We start from the raw sequence: 14,770 nt of genomic DNA, 5'->3' as shown, positions 1-14,770 counted from the left end.
ACATCCTTGTAAATCTCCTCTGCACCCTTTCTATGGTTTCCACATCCTTCCTGTAGTGAGGTGATCAGAACTGAGCACGGTACTCCAAGTGGGGTCTGGCCAGGGGCATGATCCTATATAGCTGCAACATTACCTCTTGGCTCCTAAACTCAATCCCACAGTTGATGAAGGCCAATGCACCGCCTGCCTTCTTAACCACAGAGTCAACCTGCACAGCAGCTTTGAGTGCCCTATAGACTCGGACCCAAGATCCCTCTGATCATCCACACTGCCAAAAGTCTTACCATTAATACTGTATTCTGCTATTATATTTAACCTACCAAAATGAACCATCTCACACTTATCTGGGTTGAACTCCATCTGCCACTTCTCAGCCTAGTTTTGCATCCTATTGATGTCCCGTTGTAACTTCTGACAGCCCTCCACACCATCTACAACACCCCTAAGCTTTGTGTCATTAGCAAATTTACTAACCCATACCTCCACTTCCTCATCCAGGTCATATATTTTTTTAAAAAAAATCACAAACAGAAGGGTCCCAGAACAGATCCCCGAGGCACACTACTGGTCACTGACCTCCATGTAAAATATGACCCATCTACAACCACTCTTTGCCTTCTGTGGGCAAGCTAATTCTGGATCCACAAAGCAATGTCCCCTTGGATCCTATGCCTCCTTACTTTCTCAATAAACCCTAAGCCGTGCATGGGGTACCTCGTCAAATGCCTTGCTGAAATCCATATACACAACATCTACTGCTCTACTTTCAATGTGTTTAGTCACATCCACAAAAAATTCAATCAGGCTTGAAAGGAACAACCTACCTTTGACAAAGCCATGCTGACTATTCCTAATCATATTATGCCTCTTCAAATGATCATAAATCCTGCCTCTAAGGATCTTTTCCATCAACTTACCAACCACTGAAGTAAGACTCACTGGTCTTTAATTTCCTGGTCTATCTCTACTCCCTTTCTTGAATAAGGGAACAACATCTGCAACCCTCCAATCCTCCAGAACCTCTCATGTCCCCACTGATCATCAAGAGGACAACATCACCTGACTGTGCGGGTGATGCCTCCCTCCCAGATGCACTGAACAACTCATTTTGAGGTGGAAAATGACGTGGTGGCAAGGAAGTCCGCCCCTCCTCCAAATGACCAGGTGCTGTGTCTCACCGTGGCCCATGTGAGAAGAACCCTGTGCAGGGTCAACCCATGGAAGGCTGCTGGACCAGACAACATCCCTGGTAGAGTGCTTAGAAGATGTGCAGACCAGCTAGCAGATATTTTCACTGACATCGTCAACATCTCCCTGAATAGTGCCATTGTTCCAACGTGCTTCAAGGCCGCCACCATCGTCCCCGTGCCGAAGAAGTCTTCAGTGTCCTGCCTCAATGACTACCATCCCGTTGCACTCATATCCATCATCATGAAGTGTTTCGAGAGGCTCGTCATGATGCATATCAAGACCCTGCTGCCCCCCTCACTAGACCCCCTGCAGTTTGTGTACTGTCCCAACCATTCAACAGATGACACCATTGCCATCACCCTCCACCTGGACAAAAAAGACACTTACTTTCAAATGCTGTTCATAGACTTCAGTTCAGCATTCAACAACAATCATCCCTCAGAAACCGATTGGAAAGTTGAGCCTACTGGGCCTGAACACCTCCCTCTGCAACTTGATCCTAGACTTCCTGACTGGGAGACCTCAGTCAGTCTGGATCGGAGGCAGCATCTCCAACACCATCATACTGAGCACAGGGACCACCCCCCCCAGGGCTGTGTGCTCAGTCCACTGCTGTTCACTTTGCTGACCCACGACTGTGCTGCAACACACAGCTTAAACCACATCATCAAGTTCGCTAATAATACGACTGTGGTGGGTCTCATCTGCAAGAATGACGAGTCAGCTTACAGAGAGGAGGTGCAGCAGCTAACAGACTGGTGCAGAGCCAACAACCCGTTTCTGAATGTGAACAAAACAAAAGAGATAGTTGTTGACTTCAGGAGGGCACAGAGCAATCACTCTCCGCTGAATATCGACAGCTCCTCAGTAGAGATTGTTAAGAGCACCAAATTTCTTGGTGTTCACCTGGTGAAGAATCTCACCTGGTCCCTCAACACCAGCTCCATAGCAAAGAAAGCCAAGCAGCGTCTCTACTTTCTACAAAGGCTGAGGAAAGTCCATTTCCCATGCACCATCCTCATCACATTTTACAGGGGTTGTATTGAGAGCATCCTGAGCAGCTGCATCACTGCCTGGCTCAGAAATAGCACCACCTCGGATCGCAAGACCCTACAGTGGATAGTGAGGTCAGCTGAGGAAATCACCGGGGTCTCTCCTCCCGCCATTACAGACATTTACATTACACGCTCCATCTGCAAAGCAAACAGCATTATGAAGGACCCCATGCACCCCTCATGCAAACTCTTCTCCCTCCTGCCATCTGGGAGAAGGCACAGAAGCATTTGGGCTCTCACGACCAGACTATGTAACATTTTCTTCCCAAGCCATCAGACTCAATATCCAGAGCTTGGACTGACACCAATTTATTGCCCTCTACTGTGCCTACTGTCTTTGTTTATTATTTATTGTAATGCCTGCACTGTTTTGTGTACTTTATGCAGTTCTGACTAGATCTGTGGTCTAGTGTAGCTTTTTTCTGTGTTGTTTTTACATAGTTCAGTGTAGCTTTTGTACTGTTTCATGTAGCACCATGGTCCAGAAAAACATTGTCTTGTTTTTACTGTGTACCAGCAACTATGGTCAAAATGACAATAAAAAGTGACTTGACTATTGCCAGAGGCTCAGCAATCTCCTCCTTCACCTCCCATAGTAGCTTGGGGTACATTTAGTTCGGTTCCGGTGACTAATACAACTTGGATGCTTTCCAAAAATTCCAGCACATCCCTCCCATAATAGCTACATGCTCAAGCTTTTCAGTCCGCTGAAAGTCATCACTACAATCGCCATGTTCCTTTTCCATAGTGAAAACTAAAGCAAAGTATTCATTAAGTACCTCTGCTGCCTCCTCCAGTTCCATACACAACTTTCCCACTGTCATACTTGATTGGTTCTATTTTCTCAATCTTATCCTCTTGCTCTTCACATACTTGTAGAATGCCTTGGGGTTTTCCTTAATCCTGTCTACCAGGGCCTTCTCATGGCCCCTTCTGGCTCTCCTAATTTCATTCTTAAGCTCCTTTGTGCTGGCCTTATAATCTTCTAGATCTCTATCATTACCTAGTTTTCTGAACCTTACATAAGCTTTTCTTTTCTTCTTGACTAGATTTACAACAGCTTTTGTACACCATAGTTCCTGTACCTTACCATCCATATAACCATATAACAATTACAACAAGGAAACAGGCCATCTCGGCCCTTCTAGTCCGTGCCGAATGCTTACTCTCACCTAGTCCCCCTGACCTGCACTCAGCCCATAACCCTCCATTCCTTTCCTGTCCATATACCTATCCAATTTTTTTCCTGTCCTTTCCGTCTCACTGGAAAATACCTATGCAGAACTCCACGCAAATGTGGCAAATATCCCCTGAACATTTGCACATTTCTGCCGTACATCTGAGAACATCTGTTTCAATTGATGCTTCCAAGTTCTTGCCTGACAGCCTCATATTTCCCCTTACTCCAATTAAACACTTTCCTCACTTGTCTGTTCCTATCCCTCTCCAATGCCATGGTAAAGTACAGCCTGTCCTCTTGTAGGCTTATCTACATATTGTGTTAAGAAACATTGCTCCTTAGTAAACCCCTCACTCTAGGGAGATGCCAATCAATATTTGGGAAATTAAAATCTTCCACCACAAGAACCCTGTTATTATTACACCTTTCCAGAATCTGTCTCCCTATCTGCTCCTTGATGTCCCTGTTACTATTGAGTGGTCTATAAAAAACACCCAGTAGAGTTATTTACCTCCTCCTGTTCCTAACTTCCACCCACAGAGACTCAGTAGGCAATCCCTCCATGACTTCCTCCTTTTCTGCAGCCATGACACTATCTCTGATCAGCAGTGCCACGACCCCACCTCTTTTGCCTCCCTCCCTGTTCTTTCAGAAACATCTAAAGCCTGGCACTCTAAGTAACCATTCCGGCCCCTGAACCATCCAAGTCTCTATAACGGCCACACCATCACAGCTGCAAGTACTGACCCATGCTCTAAGCTCATCCACTTTGTTCACAGTACTCATTGCATTAAAATGGACACATCTCAGACCATCAGTCTGAGTGCATCCCTTCTCTATCACCTGCCTATCCTCCCTCTCACATTGCCTACAAGCTTTCTCTATTTATGAGCCAACTGCCCCTTCCTCCATCTCTTCAGTCCAGTTCCCACCCCCAGCAATTCTAGTTTAAACTCTCCCCAATAGCCTTAGCAAACCTTCCCGCTAGGACATTGGTCCCCATCGTATTCAAGAGCAACCTGCCCTTTTTGTACAGGTCATGCCTGCCCCAAAAGAGGCCACAATTATCTAGAAATCTGAATCCCTGACCCCTGGTCCAATCCCTCATCCACACATTTATCATCTACCTCACTCTATTCCTATACTCACTGTCACGCGGCACAGGCAGTAATCCCAAAATTACTACCTTTCAGGCCCTGTTTCTCAACTTCCTTCCTAACTCCCTGTAGTCTGTTTTCAGGACTTCCTCCCTTTTCCTACCCATGTCGTTGGTACCAATATGTACCACGACCTCTGGCTGTTCTCCTTCCCATTTCAGGATATCGTGGGTGTGATCAGAAACATCCCTGGTCCCTGGCACCTGGGAGGCAAACTACCATCCATGTTTCTTTCCTGTAGCATAATTCGGCCTATTGAATCTGCTCCACCATTCCATCACGGTTGATTATCCCTCTCAACCCCATTCTCCTGCCTTCTCCCCATAACCTTTGACACCCTTACCTATCAACCTTTACTTTAAATATGGCCAATGACTTGGCCTCCACAACCATGTGTGGCAAAGAATTCCACAGCTTCACTACCCTCTAACGAAAGAAATTCCTACTTATTTCTGTTCAAAATGGTTGATGTCCCTTTATTTTGAGGCTGCACGCTCTGGTTCTAGACTTCCCCCCACTATATGGAATATCTTCTGCACATCCACTCTGTCTAGGCCATTCAATACTTGATAGGTTTTAACGAGATCCTCCCTCATTCTTCTAAACTCCAGCAAGAACAGGCCCAGAGCAATCAAAAGCTCCTCACACGTTAACCCTTACCTTGCACAGGTATAGTCAGCATTTGACCATTGGTCGCGGTTACAGTAGCAGTTGCCATGGTTACAACAGTCTGCCCAGGAGCAAGAGCAATGTTTTCATTGTTCATACTTTGTGTTTGAAGAATCCTCAGTCCAGATGACTGGGTGACATTGACCTTATTCTGTGCTATAGTCACAGGAGCATCCAATGAACTATCATCACCAAAAAGTCTCCGTTTGGCACTTCCTGCAGAAGGCGAGGTGAATCGATCATGGACAGACAGTGGTGATGCTGGAGGAGGAAGATCTGGAAGGAAACAGATCAGCAAATAAACAGTAAATTGCTGCTTTTTCAAAATTTTGTCAAAAATCTTCAAGTTTTTTTTCATGGCTACAAATCATTGGCATTCACCATGAAGAACACTTGTACATACAAATACAAAACATTGGTCAGCTTGCACGTGGGAGCACTGTGTGTAGTTCTGGTTGCCACTTTACAGAAGGATGCAGTAGAATTAGAAAAAGTACAGAAGAGGTTCACCAGACTGTTGTTTGGAATGGAGGGCTCTGGACAGGTTAGGTGTATTTTCACTGTAAAGCAGGAGGCTGAGGAATGACCTTACTGAGGTTTATCAAATGAGAATCACAGACAGGATAAACAGAATCTTTTTCTAGGTTTAGAATCCCTCACCCCAAGAGTACACAGGTTTTATATGAGAAGGGAGAAACTTAAAGGAGATCAGAGGGGCAAATTCTTTGCAGAGGATGATTGGTTTATGGAATGAGCTGGCAGGTGGTAGCAGTAAGTACAACATCAGCATTAAAAGGGCATTAGGATACGTTGTAGGGATATAGACTTAATGTGGACTAATGGGATTGCATAGGCATTATGGTCAGCTTGGAAGAGTTGGGCTGAAGGGCCAGCCTGCTGTGTTGTACAGCTCTATGACTCATGGTTCAACACAGAAGATTTTTGGACACCATGGGTATCAAGCAGAAAACAGAGTTACAGTACAGATTAAGCTACGATTGTACTGAATAGCAAAGCAGACCAGGACTGCAGTCAATATTTGTTTGGGGCTGTTAGAGAAACAAATCTGATGTAGGATTTTATAATGATGGGCAGGAAAGGGATGCTTCAGTGACAGTTAGTCAAGGGTGCGTTTACTTCAGCAACTATTAATGGCAGTTTCAGAAAGAAGGGAGAGTCAAGAGAGAAAAAAAGTACTTACCACGTTTGTTAAAATTCCCAGCCATATCTGTGCGGACCTCCTTCACCCGCGGATGCATTATAGGAGACATAGGCATCAGTGGGAGGTGGGTGGGACCACTATTAGCACTTTCAAAATTGGACGGGAAGGTCACCTGAAAGCATATTTGACTTTATGATAGATAATAGTTAACAGTCAATAAGAGATACATTGCAAACAGAAAAAAGAGATTCTGCAGATACTGGAAACCCAGAGGAACACACACAAAATGCTGGAGGAACTGGAGTCAGGCAACATCTTTGGAAGAAAATAAGCAGTCAACATTTCAGGGCAATACCCTTCATTGTGAGTGATTCACTGAGTTCCTCCTGCATTTTGTGTGTTACACTGCAAACATGTTCCACATTAGTAATATGCATCAAAACTATTCTCATGTAGATCTGTGTTAACGTGGTGGACTGACAATTTGAAAAATTAACATCTCAGATGGAAGACAACTTCAGAAGCGAGGAAGAGGGAAGGGATACAATACCATAAGACATAGGAGCACAATTAGGCCATTCAGCCCATCGAGTCTGCTCTGCCATTCCATCATGGCTGATCCCGGATCCTACTCCATCCCATACACCTACCCTCTCACCATATCCCTTGATGCTCCAACTCATCAGGAATCTATCAACTTCCATTTTAAATATACCCACGGACTTGGCCTCCACCGCAGTCTGTGGCAGAGTATGCCATGGATTCACTACTCTCTAGCAAAAAAATCCTCCTTCTGTTCTACAAGGTTGGGTCTCAATTTTGAGGCTGTGCCCATAGTTGTGGACACCCCCACCATTGGAAACATCCTCTCCACATCCACATTATCTAGTCCTTTCAACATTCAGTAGGTTTCAATGAGATCCCTCAAGCATTTTTTTAAAATTCCACTGAGTACAAGTTCAAATCCACCAGAAGCTCCTCATGTTAATCCCTTAATTCCTGGAATCATCCTCATGAACCTTCTCTGGACATTAATGATCTGGAAGAGGGGGCCAAGTGTAGTGTATCTGAGTTCGCTGCTGATACTGAACTGAATGCAAAAGCAAATTATGCCGAAGACATGGAGAGCCTGCAGAGAGAAAAATAGGTTAAGTGAGTGGGCAAGCGTCTGGTAGATGGAGTATAATGTTGGTAAGTTCGAGGTCATCCACTTTGTAAGGAAAAATGCAAGATCGGGTTATTATTTAAATGGTAAAAAACATGCAGCATGCTGCTGTGCAGAGGGACTTGGGCGTGCTCGTGCATGAATCACGAAAGATTGGTTTACAGGTGCAGCAGGCTATCAAGCAGGCAAATGGAATGTTGGCCTTCATTGTAGAGGGATTGAATATAAGAGCAGGGAGGTTAAGACCATAAGATATAGGAGAAGAAGTAGGCCATTCAGCCCATCGAGTCTGCTCCGCCAATCATGGACTGATCCAATTCTCCCACTCATCCCCACTCCACTGCCTTCTCCCCATACCCTTTGAAGCCTTAGCTAATCAAGAATCTATCTATCTCTGCCTTAAATACACTCAATGACTTGGCCTCCATAGCCGCTCGTGGCAACAAATTCCACAGATTTACCACTCTCTGACTAAAGTAATTTCTCTGCATCTCAGTTCTATACGGACATCCTTCAATACTGAAGTTGTGCTCTCTTGTCCTAGAATCCCCATCATGGGAAATAACTTTGCCATATCTTATCTGTACACAACTTTTAACATTCTGAATGTTTCTATGAGATTCCCCCCTCATTCTCCTCAACTCCAGGGAATACAGCCCTCGAGCTGCCAGACGTTCCTCATACAGTAACCCTTTCATTCCTGGAATTATTCTCGTGAATCTTCTCTGAACCCTCTCCAATGTCAGTATATCCTTTCTAAAATAAGGAGCTAAAAACAGCATGCAATACTCCAAGTGAGGTCTCGCAAGTGCCTTATAGAGCATCAACATCACATCCCTGCTTTTATATTCTATACCTCTAGAAATGAATGCCAACATTGCATTTGCCTTCTTCACAACCAACTCAACTTCGAGGTTAACCTTTAGGCCATCTTGCACAAGGCCTCCCAAGTCCCTATGCATCTCTGCATTTTGAATTCTCTCCCCATCAAAATAATAGTCTGCCCGTTTATTTCTTCCACCAAAGTGCATGACCATACACTTTGCAACTCTGCATTTCATCTGCCACTTCTTTGCCCATTCCCCTAAACTATATAAGTCTCTCTGCAGGCTCTCTGTTTCCTCAACACTATCGCTAATCCACCTATCTTTGTATCATCGGCAAATTTAGCCAGAAATCCATTAATACTGTAGTCCAAATCATTGACATAGATCATAAAAAGCAGCGGTCCCAACACCGAACCCTGTGGAACGCCACTGGTAACCGGCAGTCAGCCAGAATAGGATCCCTTTATTCCCACTCTGTTTTTTGCTGACCAGCCAATGCTCCACCCATGCTAGTAACTCCCCTGTAATCCCATGGGCTTTTATCTTGCTGAACAGCCTCATGTGCGGCACCTCGTCAAAGGCCTTCTGAAAATCCAAGTACACCATGTCTACTGCATCTCCTTTGTCTATCCTCCTTGTAATTTTCTCAAAGAATTGCAGTGGGTTATGTTGCAACTATACAGTTGGCTGCACCTGGAGTACAGCGTGCAGTTGTGATCTCCTGACTTGGAGAATATACTGGCTTTGGTTCACCTGGGTGATTCCAGAGATGAGGGGGTAAGACTATGAGAAGAGGTTGAGGTGCTTGAGACTGTACTCACTGGAATTCAGAAGAATGAGAGGAGATCTTATAGAAACATATAAAATTATGAAAGAGATAGAAAAAATAGAGGCAGGAAAGTTGATTTCACTGGTAGGCGAGACTAGAAATAGGGGACACAGCCTCAAGATTCGGGGGAATAGATTTAGGACAGAAATGAGGAGGAAACTGCTTTTCCCAGACAGTGGTAAATCTGTGGAATTCTCTGCCCAATGAAGCAGTGGAGGCTACCTCAGTAAATATATTTAAGACAAGGTTAGATAGATTTTTGCATAGTAGGGAAATTAAGGGTTATGGGGAAAAGGCAGGAAGGTGGAGATGAGTCCATGGTCAGATCAGCCAAGACCTTATTGAATGGTGGAGCAGGCTTGACAGGCCATGTGGCTTACTCCTGCTCCTATTTATTATGTTCTTACGTTCTCTCCAATGACAACATCCTTTCTGAGATAAGTGGCCCAAAGTTATTGACAATACTCCAATTGCAGCCTGACAAAAGTCTTATAAAGCCTCAGCATTATCTCCTTGTTTTTATATTGTTTCCCTTGAAATAAATGCCAACATTGCATTTGCCTTCTTTACCACAAACTCAACCTGTACATTAACCTTCTGGGAATCTTGCATGAGGATGCCCAAGTCCCTTGCACTTCTGATGTTTCAATTTTCTCCCCATTTAGATAATAGTCTGCACCTTTGTTCCTTTTACCAAAATGTATTGCTAGACCATAAAACATAGGAGCAGAATTCAGCCATTTGTCCCATTGAGTCTGTTCTGCCATTTAATCATGGCTGATCCTTTTCCCCTCTCTTCAACCCCACTCTCCAGCCTTCTCCCTGTAATCTTTGATGTTGTGTCCAATCAAGCTCTGCCTTAAATACACCCAATGACCTGACCTCCACAGCTGCCCGTGGAAATAGAATCAGGTTTATTATCACCAGCAAGTGTTGTGAAATTTGTTAACTTAGGGACGTTGGTAACAAATTCCACAAATTCACCACCATCTGGCTAAAGAAATTTCTCCGCATCTCTGTTCTAAATGGATACGAGTCTGTGCCTTCTTGCTCTAGACTCCCCCACCATGGGAGACATCCTTTCCACACCTCCTCTGTCTAGGCCTTTCAACATTTGAAAGGTGTCAACGAGATCCCCCCCACCATCCTTCTAAATTCCAGGGAGTATATTCCTCATTTGATAATCTTTACATTCTTGGAACAATCTTTGTGAATATCTTCTGAACCCTCTCCAATGTCTGAACATCTTTTCTTAGATGAGCAGCCCAAAACTGTTAACAATACTCAAGGTGAGATCTCCAGTGCCTTATAAAGCCTCAGTATCACATCCTTGTTCTTGTATTCTAGACCTGTTGAGATGAATGCTAACATTGCATTTGCCCTCCTCACCACTGACTCTACCTTCAAGTTAACCTATAGAATGTTTTGCAAAAGGACTCCTAAGTCCTTTTGCTTCTCAGTCCTCTTCTCCCCTTTTAGAAAATATTCTGCACATTTACTCCTACTACCAAATTGCATGACCATGAATTTCCCAACATTGTATTTCATTTGCCACTTTCTTGCCCGTTCTCCTAATCTGTCTAAGTTCTTCTGCAGCCTACCTGTTTCCTCGACACTACCTGCCCCTCCATCAATCTTTGTATCTTCTGCAAACTTAGCAATAAAGCTATCAATTCCATCATCTAAATCATTGTTATACAGCATAAAAAGATGCAGTCCCAACACTGACTCCTGCAGAATACTAGTTACTGGCAGCCAATCAGACAGTGATCCTTTTATTCCCATTCACTGTCTCCTACCAATCAGCCAATGCTCCAACCATGCCAGTGACTTTCCTGTAATACCATGGGCTCTTAACTTGCTAAGCAGCCTCATGTGTGGCACCTTGTCAAAGGCCTTCTTAAAGTCCAAATATACAACATCCAGTGTATCCCCTTTATCTATTCTACTTGTAATCTCCTCTAAGAAATCCAACAGCTTCGCCAGGCAGGATTTTCCATGAAGGAAAACCATGCTGACTTTGTCCTATCTTGTCCTGTGTCACCAAGTACTCCATCAGCTCATTCTTAACAACTGACTCCAACATCTTCCCAACCACTGAGGTCAATTTCCTTTCTGCTGTCTTTCTCCTTTCTTAAGGACTGGAGTGACATTTGCAGTTTTCCAGTCCTCTGGCACCATGCCAGAGTCCAAGGATTTGTGAGAGATCATTCCTTCAGCAATCTCCAGTGCTATCTCTTTCAGAACTCTAGTGTACAGTTCATCTGGTCCGGGTGACTTGTGTACCTTGGGTCTTTCAGTTTTTTGAGCACCTTCTCCCTTGTAATAGTAACTGCACTCACTTTTCTTCCCTCACATACTACAACATCTGGCACACTGCTAGCATCTTCCACAGTGAAGACTAATGCAAAATACTCATTTAGTTCATCAACCATCTCCTTGTCCCCATTATTATTTCTCTGACTTCATTTTCTAGCGGTCCTGTATACACGTTCACCTCTCATTTATTTATTACATATTTGAAAAGATTTTCTTGTTTGCTAGCTTGCTTTCATATTTCATCTTTTCTCTTCTAATGATCTTTTTAGTTGCTCTCTGTAAGTTTTCAAAAGCTTTCCAATCCTCTAGCTTCCCACTAATTTTTGTTTTGTTGTATGCCCTCCTTTTTGTTTTTTTACATTAGCTTTGTGTTCCCCAGTCAGCAATGGTTGTACTATTTTGCCAATTGAGTATTTTTTCGTTTTTGGAATACACATGTCCTGAACCTTCCTTATTTTCCCCAGAAACTCACATCATTGCTGCTCTGCTGACATCCCTGCCAGCAGCTCCTTCCAATTTACTTTGGCCAACTCCTCACTCATACCACTGTAATTTCCTTGACTCCACTGAAATACTGCTAGGTCAGACTTTACTTTCTCCTCAAATTTCAAGTTGAACTCGATCATATTGTGATCACTGGCTCCTCAGGGCTCTTTTACCTAAGCTCCCTAATCTGCTACTATTTTTTGCCCCTGCTTCCAATTTTTCCAAGTCCTGCTGCAATCGCATTGCTTCCTCTTCATTACCTACCCCTCCACCCATCTTCGTATCAACCACAACTTTGCCAAAAGCCATCACTTCCAAGTAGTGGTCCCAAAACTGACCCTTGAGGAACACCACTAGTCACTGGCAAACAACCAGAAAAGGCCCCATTTTTGCCTCACTCGCTGGCTCCTGCTTGTCAGCCATTCCTGTCCATGCCAGTATCTTTCCCGTAACACCATAGAATTTTATCTTGTTAAGCAGCCTCATGTGAGGCACCTTATCAAATGCCTTCAGAAATCGAAGTATATGACATCCACTGCCTCTCCTTTGTCTGCCCTCATTACTTCCTCAAAGAATTCTAACAGATTCAAGAGGCAAGATGTCACTCGACAGAAATCATGCTGACTTTGACTTATTTTATGATTAGTCTCTAAGTAACCTGAAACCTCGTCCTTAATAATGGACTCCAACACTTTCCCAACCACTAAGGTTAGGCTAACTGGCCTACAATTCCCTTTCTTTTCCCTTCCTCTGTTCTTAAAGAGTGGAGGAATTTTCCAGTCCGCTGGGACAATGCAGGAATTAAGTGATACTTGAAAGATCATAACCAATGCATCAGCTATCTCTTCAGCAACCTCTTTCAGAACTCTGAGATGTAGTCCATCTGGTCCAGGTGACTTATCCATCTTAAGACCTTTCCGTTTGCCTATTAATATCAATGGCACTCACGGACCTCAGGCAAACAGCTAGTGTCTTCCACAGTAAAGACTGATGCATAGTACCTACTAAGTTCATCTGCCATTTCTTTGACCCCCATTACTACCTCACTAGCATCATTATCCAGTGCCCCAATATCAACCTTCACCTCCTTTTTATTCTTTATGTAACTGAAAATATTTTAGTATCATGCTTTATATTAGCAGCTAGTTTGCCCTCATATTTAATCTCATCCCTTCTTATAGCTTTTTAGTTGCTTTTTGTTGGATTTTAAAAGCTTCCCAATCATCCAACTTCCCACTCACTTTTGCTACTTTATATGCCGTTTCCTTGGCTTTTATGCAGTCCTTAACTTTCCTTGTCAGCCACGGCTGTCTAGCCCTGCCATTTAAGAACAACTTCTGTTGGACATATCTATCCTGAACCTTGTGAACTATTCCTGGAAACTTCAACCACCTCTGTTCTACCATCATCACCCTCCAATCCACCTGGGCAAGCTCCTCTCTCATGTCTCTGCAATTTCCTTTACTCCATTGTGATACTGATACATATGACTTATGCTTCTCCCTCTCAAATTGCAGTATGAATTTAATCATATTATGATCACTGCCTCATAAGGGTTCCTTTATATTAAGCCCCTTAATAAGATCTGGGTAATTACACAACACTCAATCTAAGATAGCCTTTCCTCGAGTAGGCTCAAGCACAAGCTGCTCTAAAAAGCCATCTCATAGACATTCAACAAATTCCCTCCCTAGCGATCTGACATCAACCTGATTTTCCCCATCCCCTTACATACTGAAGTCCCCCATTACAATTGTGTCATTTTATTACATGCCTTTTCCAGCCCCCTTTGCAATCTCAACACATCTTGGCTACGATTTGGAGGCCAGAATGTTTTTTTTCACCCATGCAGTTTCTTAACTCCACCCACAAAGATTCAACATTCTCTGACCCCATCACCTCTTTCAAAAGTTGCAAATCTATTTCTTACCAACAGAGCCACACCGACACCTGTGCCTTTCTACCCGTCCTTTAACATCTGCTGGACGATGCTGAGGATGTTCTACGAGGCTACGGTGGTCAGTGCTATCATGTTTGCTGTTGTGTGCTGGGGCAGTAGACTGAGGGTAGCAGACACCAACAGAATCAACAAACTCATTCGTAAGGCCAGTGATGTTGTGGGGGTGGAACTGGACTCTCTGACGGTGGTGTCTGAAAAGAGGATGCTGTCCAAGTTGCATGCCATCTTGGACAATGACTCCCATCCACTCCATAATGTACTGGTTAGGCACAGGAGTACATTCAGCCAGGGACTCATTCCACCGAGATGTAACATTGAGCGTCATAGCAAGTCATTCCTACCTGTGGCCATCAAACTTTACAACTCCTCCCTCAGAATGTCAGACACCCTGAGTCAATAGGCTGGTCCTGGACTTTATTTCCACTTGGCGTGATTAACTTATTATTAATTAATTAATTATGGTTTTATATTGCTGTATTTCTTCACTATTCTTGGTTGATGCGGTTGTAACGAAACCCAATTTCCCTCAGGATCAATAAAGTATGTCTGTCTGTCTTTCGATACAAAGCATATCCTTTGATGTTGAACTCACAACTATGACCTTCTTTCAGCCATGAATCAGCGATGCCCACAATGTCATACTGACCAATCTCTAATCGTGTCTCAAGTTCACCTACCTTATTCTGAATTCAAAGTGCATTTAAATACAGCACCTTCAGTCCTGCATTCTTTTGCCCTAATGATTTTTGCCTTTGTGGTACAACTTAACA

The 14,770-nt window shown here is 43.7% G+C and overlaps 1 protein-coding gene across 3 annotated transcripts in view; it reads right to left on the bottom strand.

Annotated features, from left to right (window-relative positions):
* rbl1 (retinoblastoma-like 1 (p107)) overlaps positions 1-14,770 on the bottom strand; it is a 120,282-nt gene that overhangs the window by 31,884 nt on the left and 73,628 nt on the right. For all 3 annotated transcript variants that reach the window (XM_073062282.1, XM_073062283.1, XM_073062284.1), the window contains 2 exons: positions 6,454-6,586; positions 5,244-5,528 (listed from right to left, as the gene is read on the bottom strand). In XM_073062282.1, the coding sequence (XP_072918383.1) occupies positions 5,244-5,528; positions 6,454-6,586 (418 nt within the window). The remainder of the gene's footprint in view (positions 1-5,243; positions 5,529-6,453; positions 6,587-14,770) is intronic.

This window comes from Hemitrygon akajei, chromosome 11 (genome assembly GCF_048418815.1).
Source record: "Hemitrygon akajei chromosome 11, sHemAka1.3, whole genome shotgun sequence".
Lineage (NCBI taxonomy): Eukaryota > Metazoa > Chordata > Chondrichthyes > Myliobatiformes > Dasyatidae > Hemitrygon > Hemitrygon akajei.
Note: the sequence above shows the minus strand (reverse complement) of the source record. Positions and strands in the feature narration are given on the sequence as shown.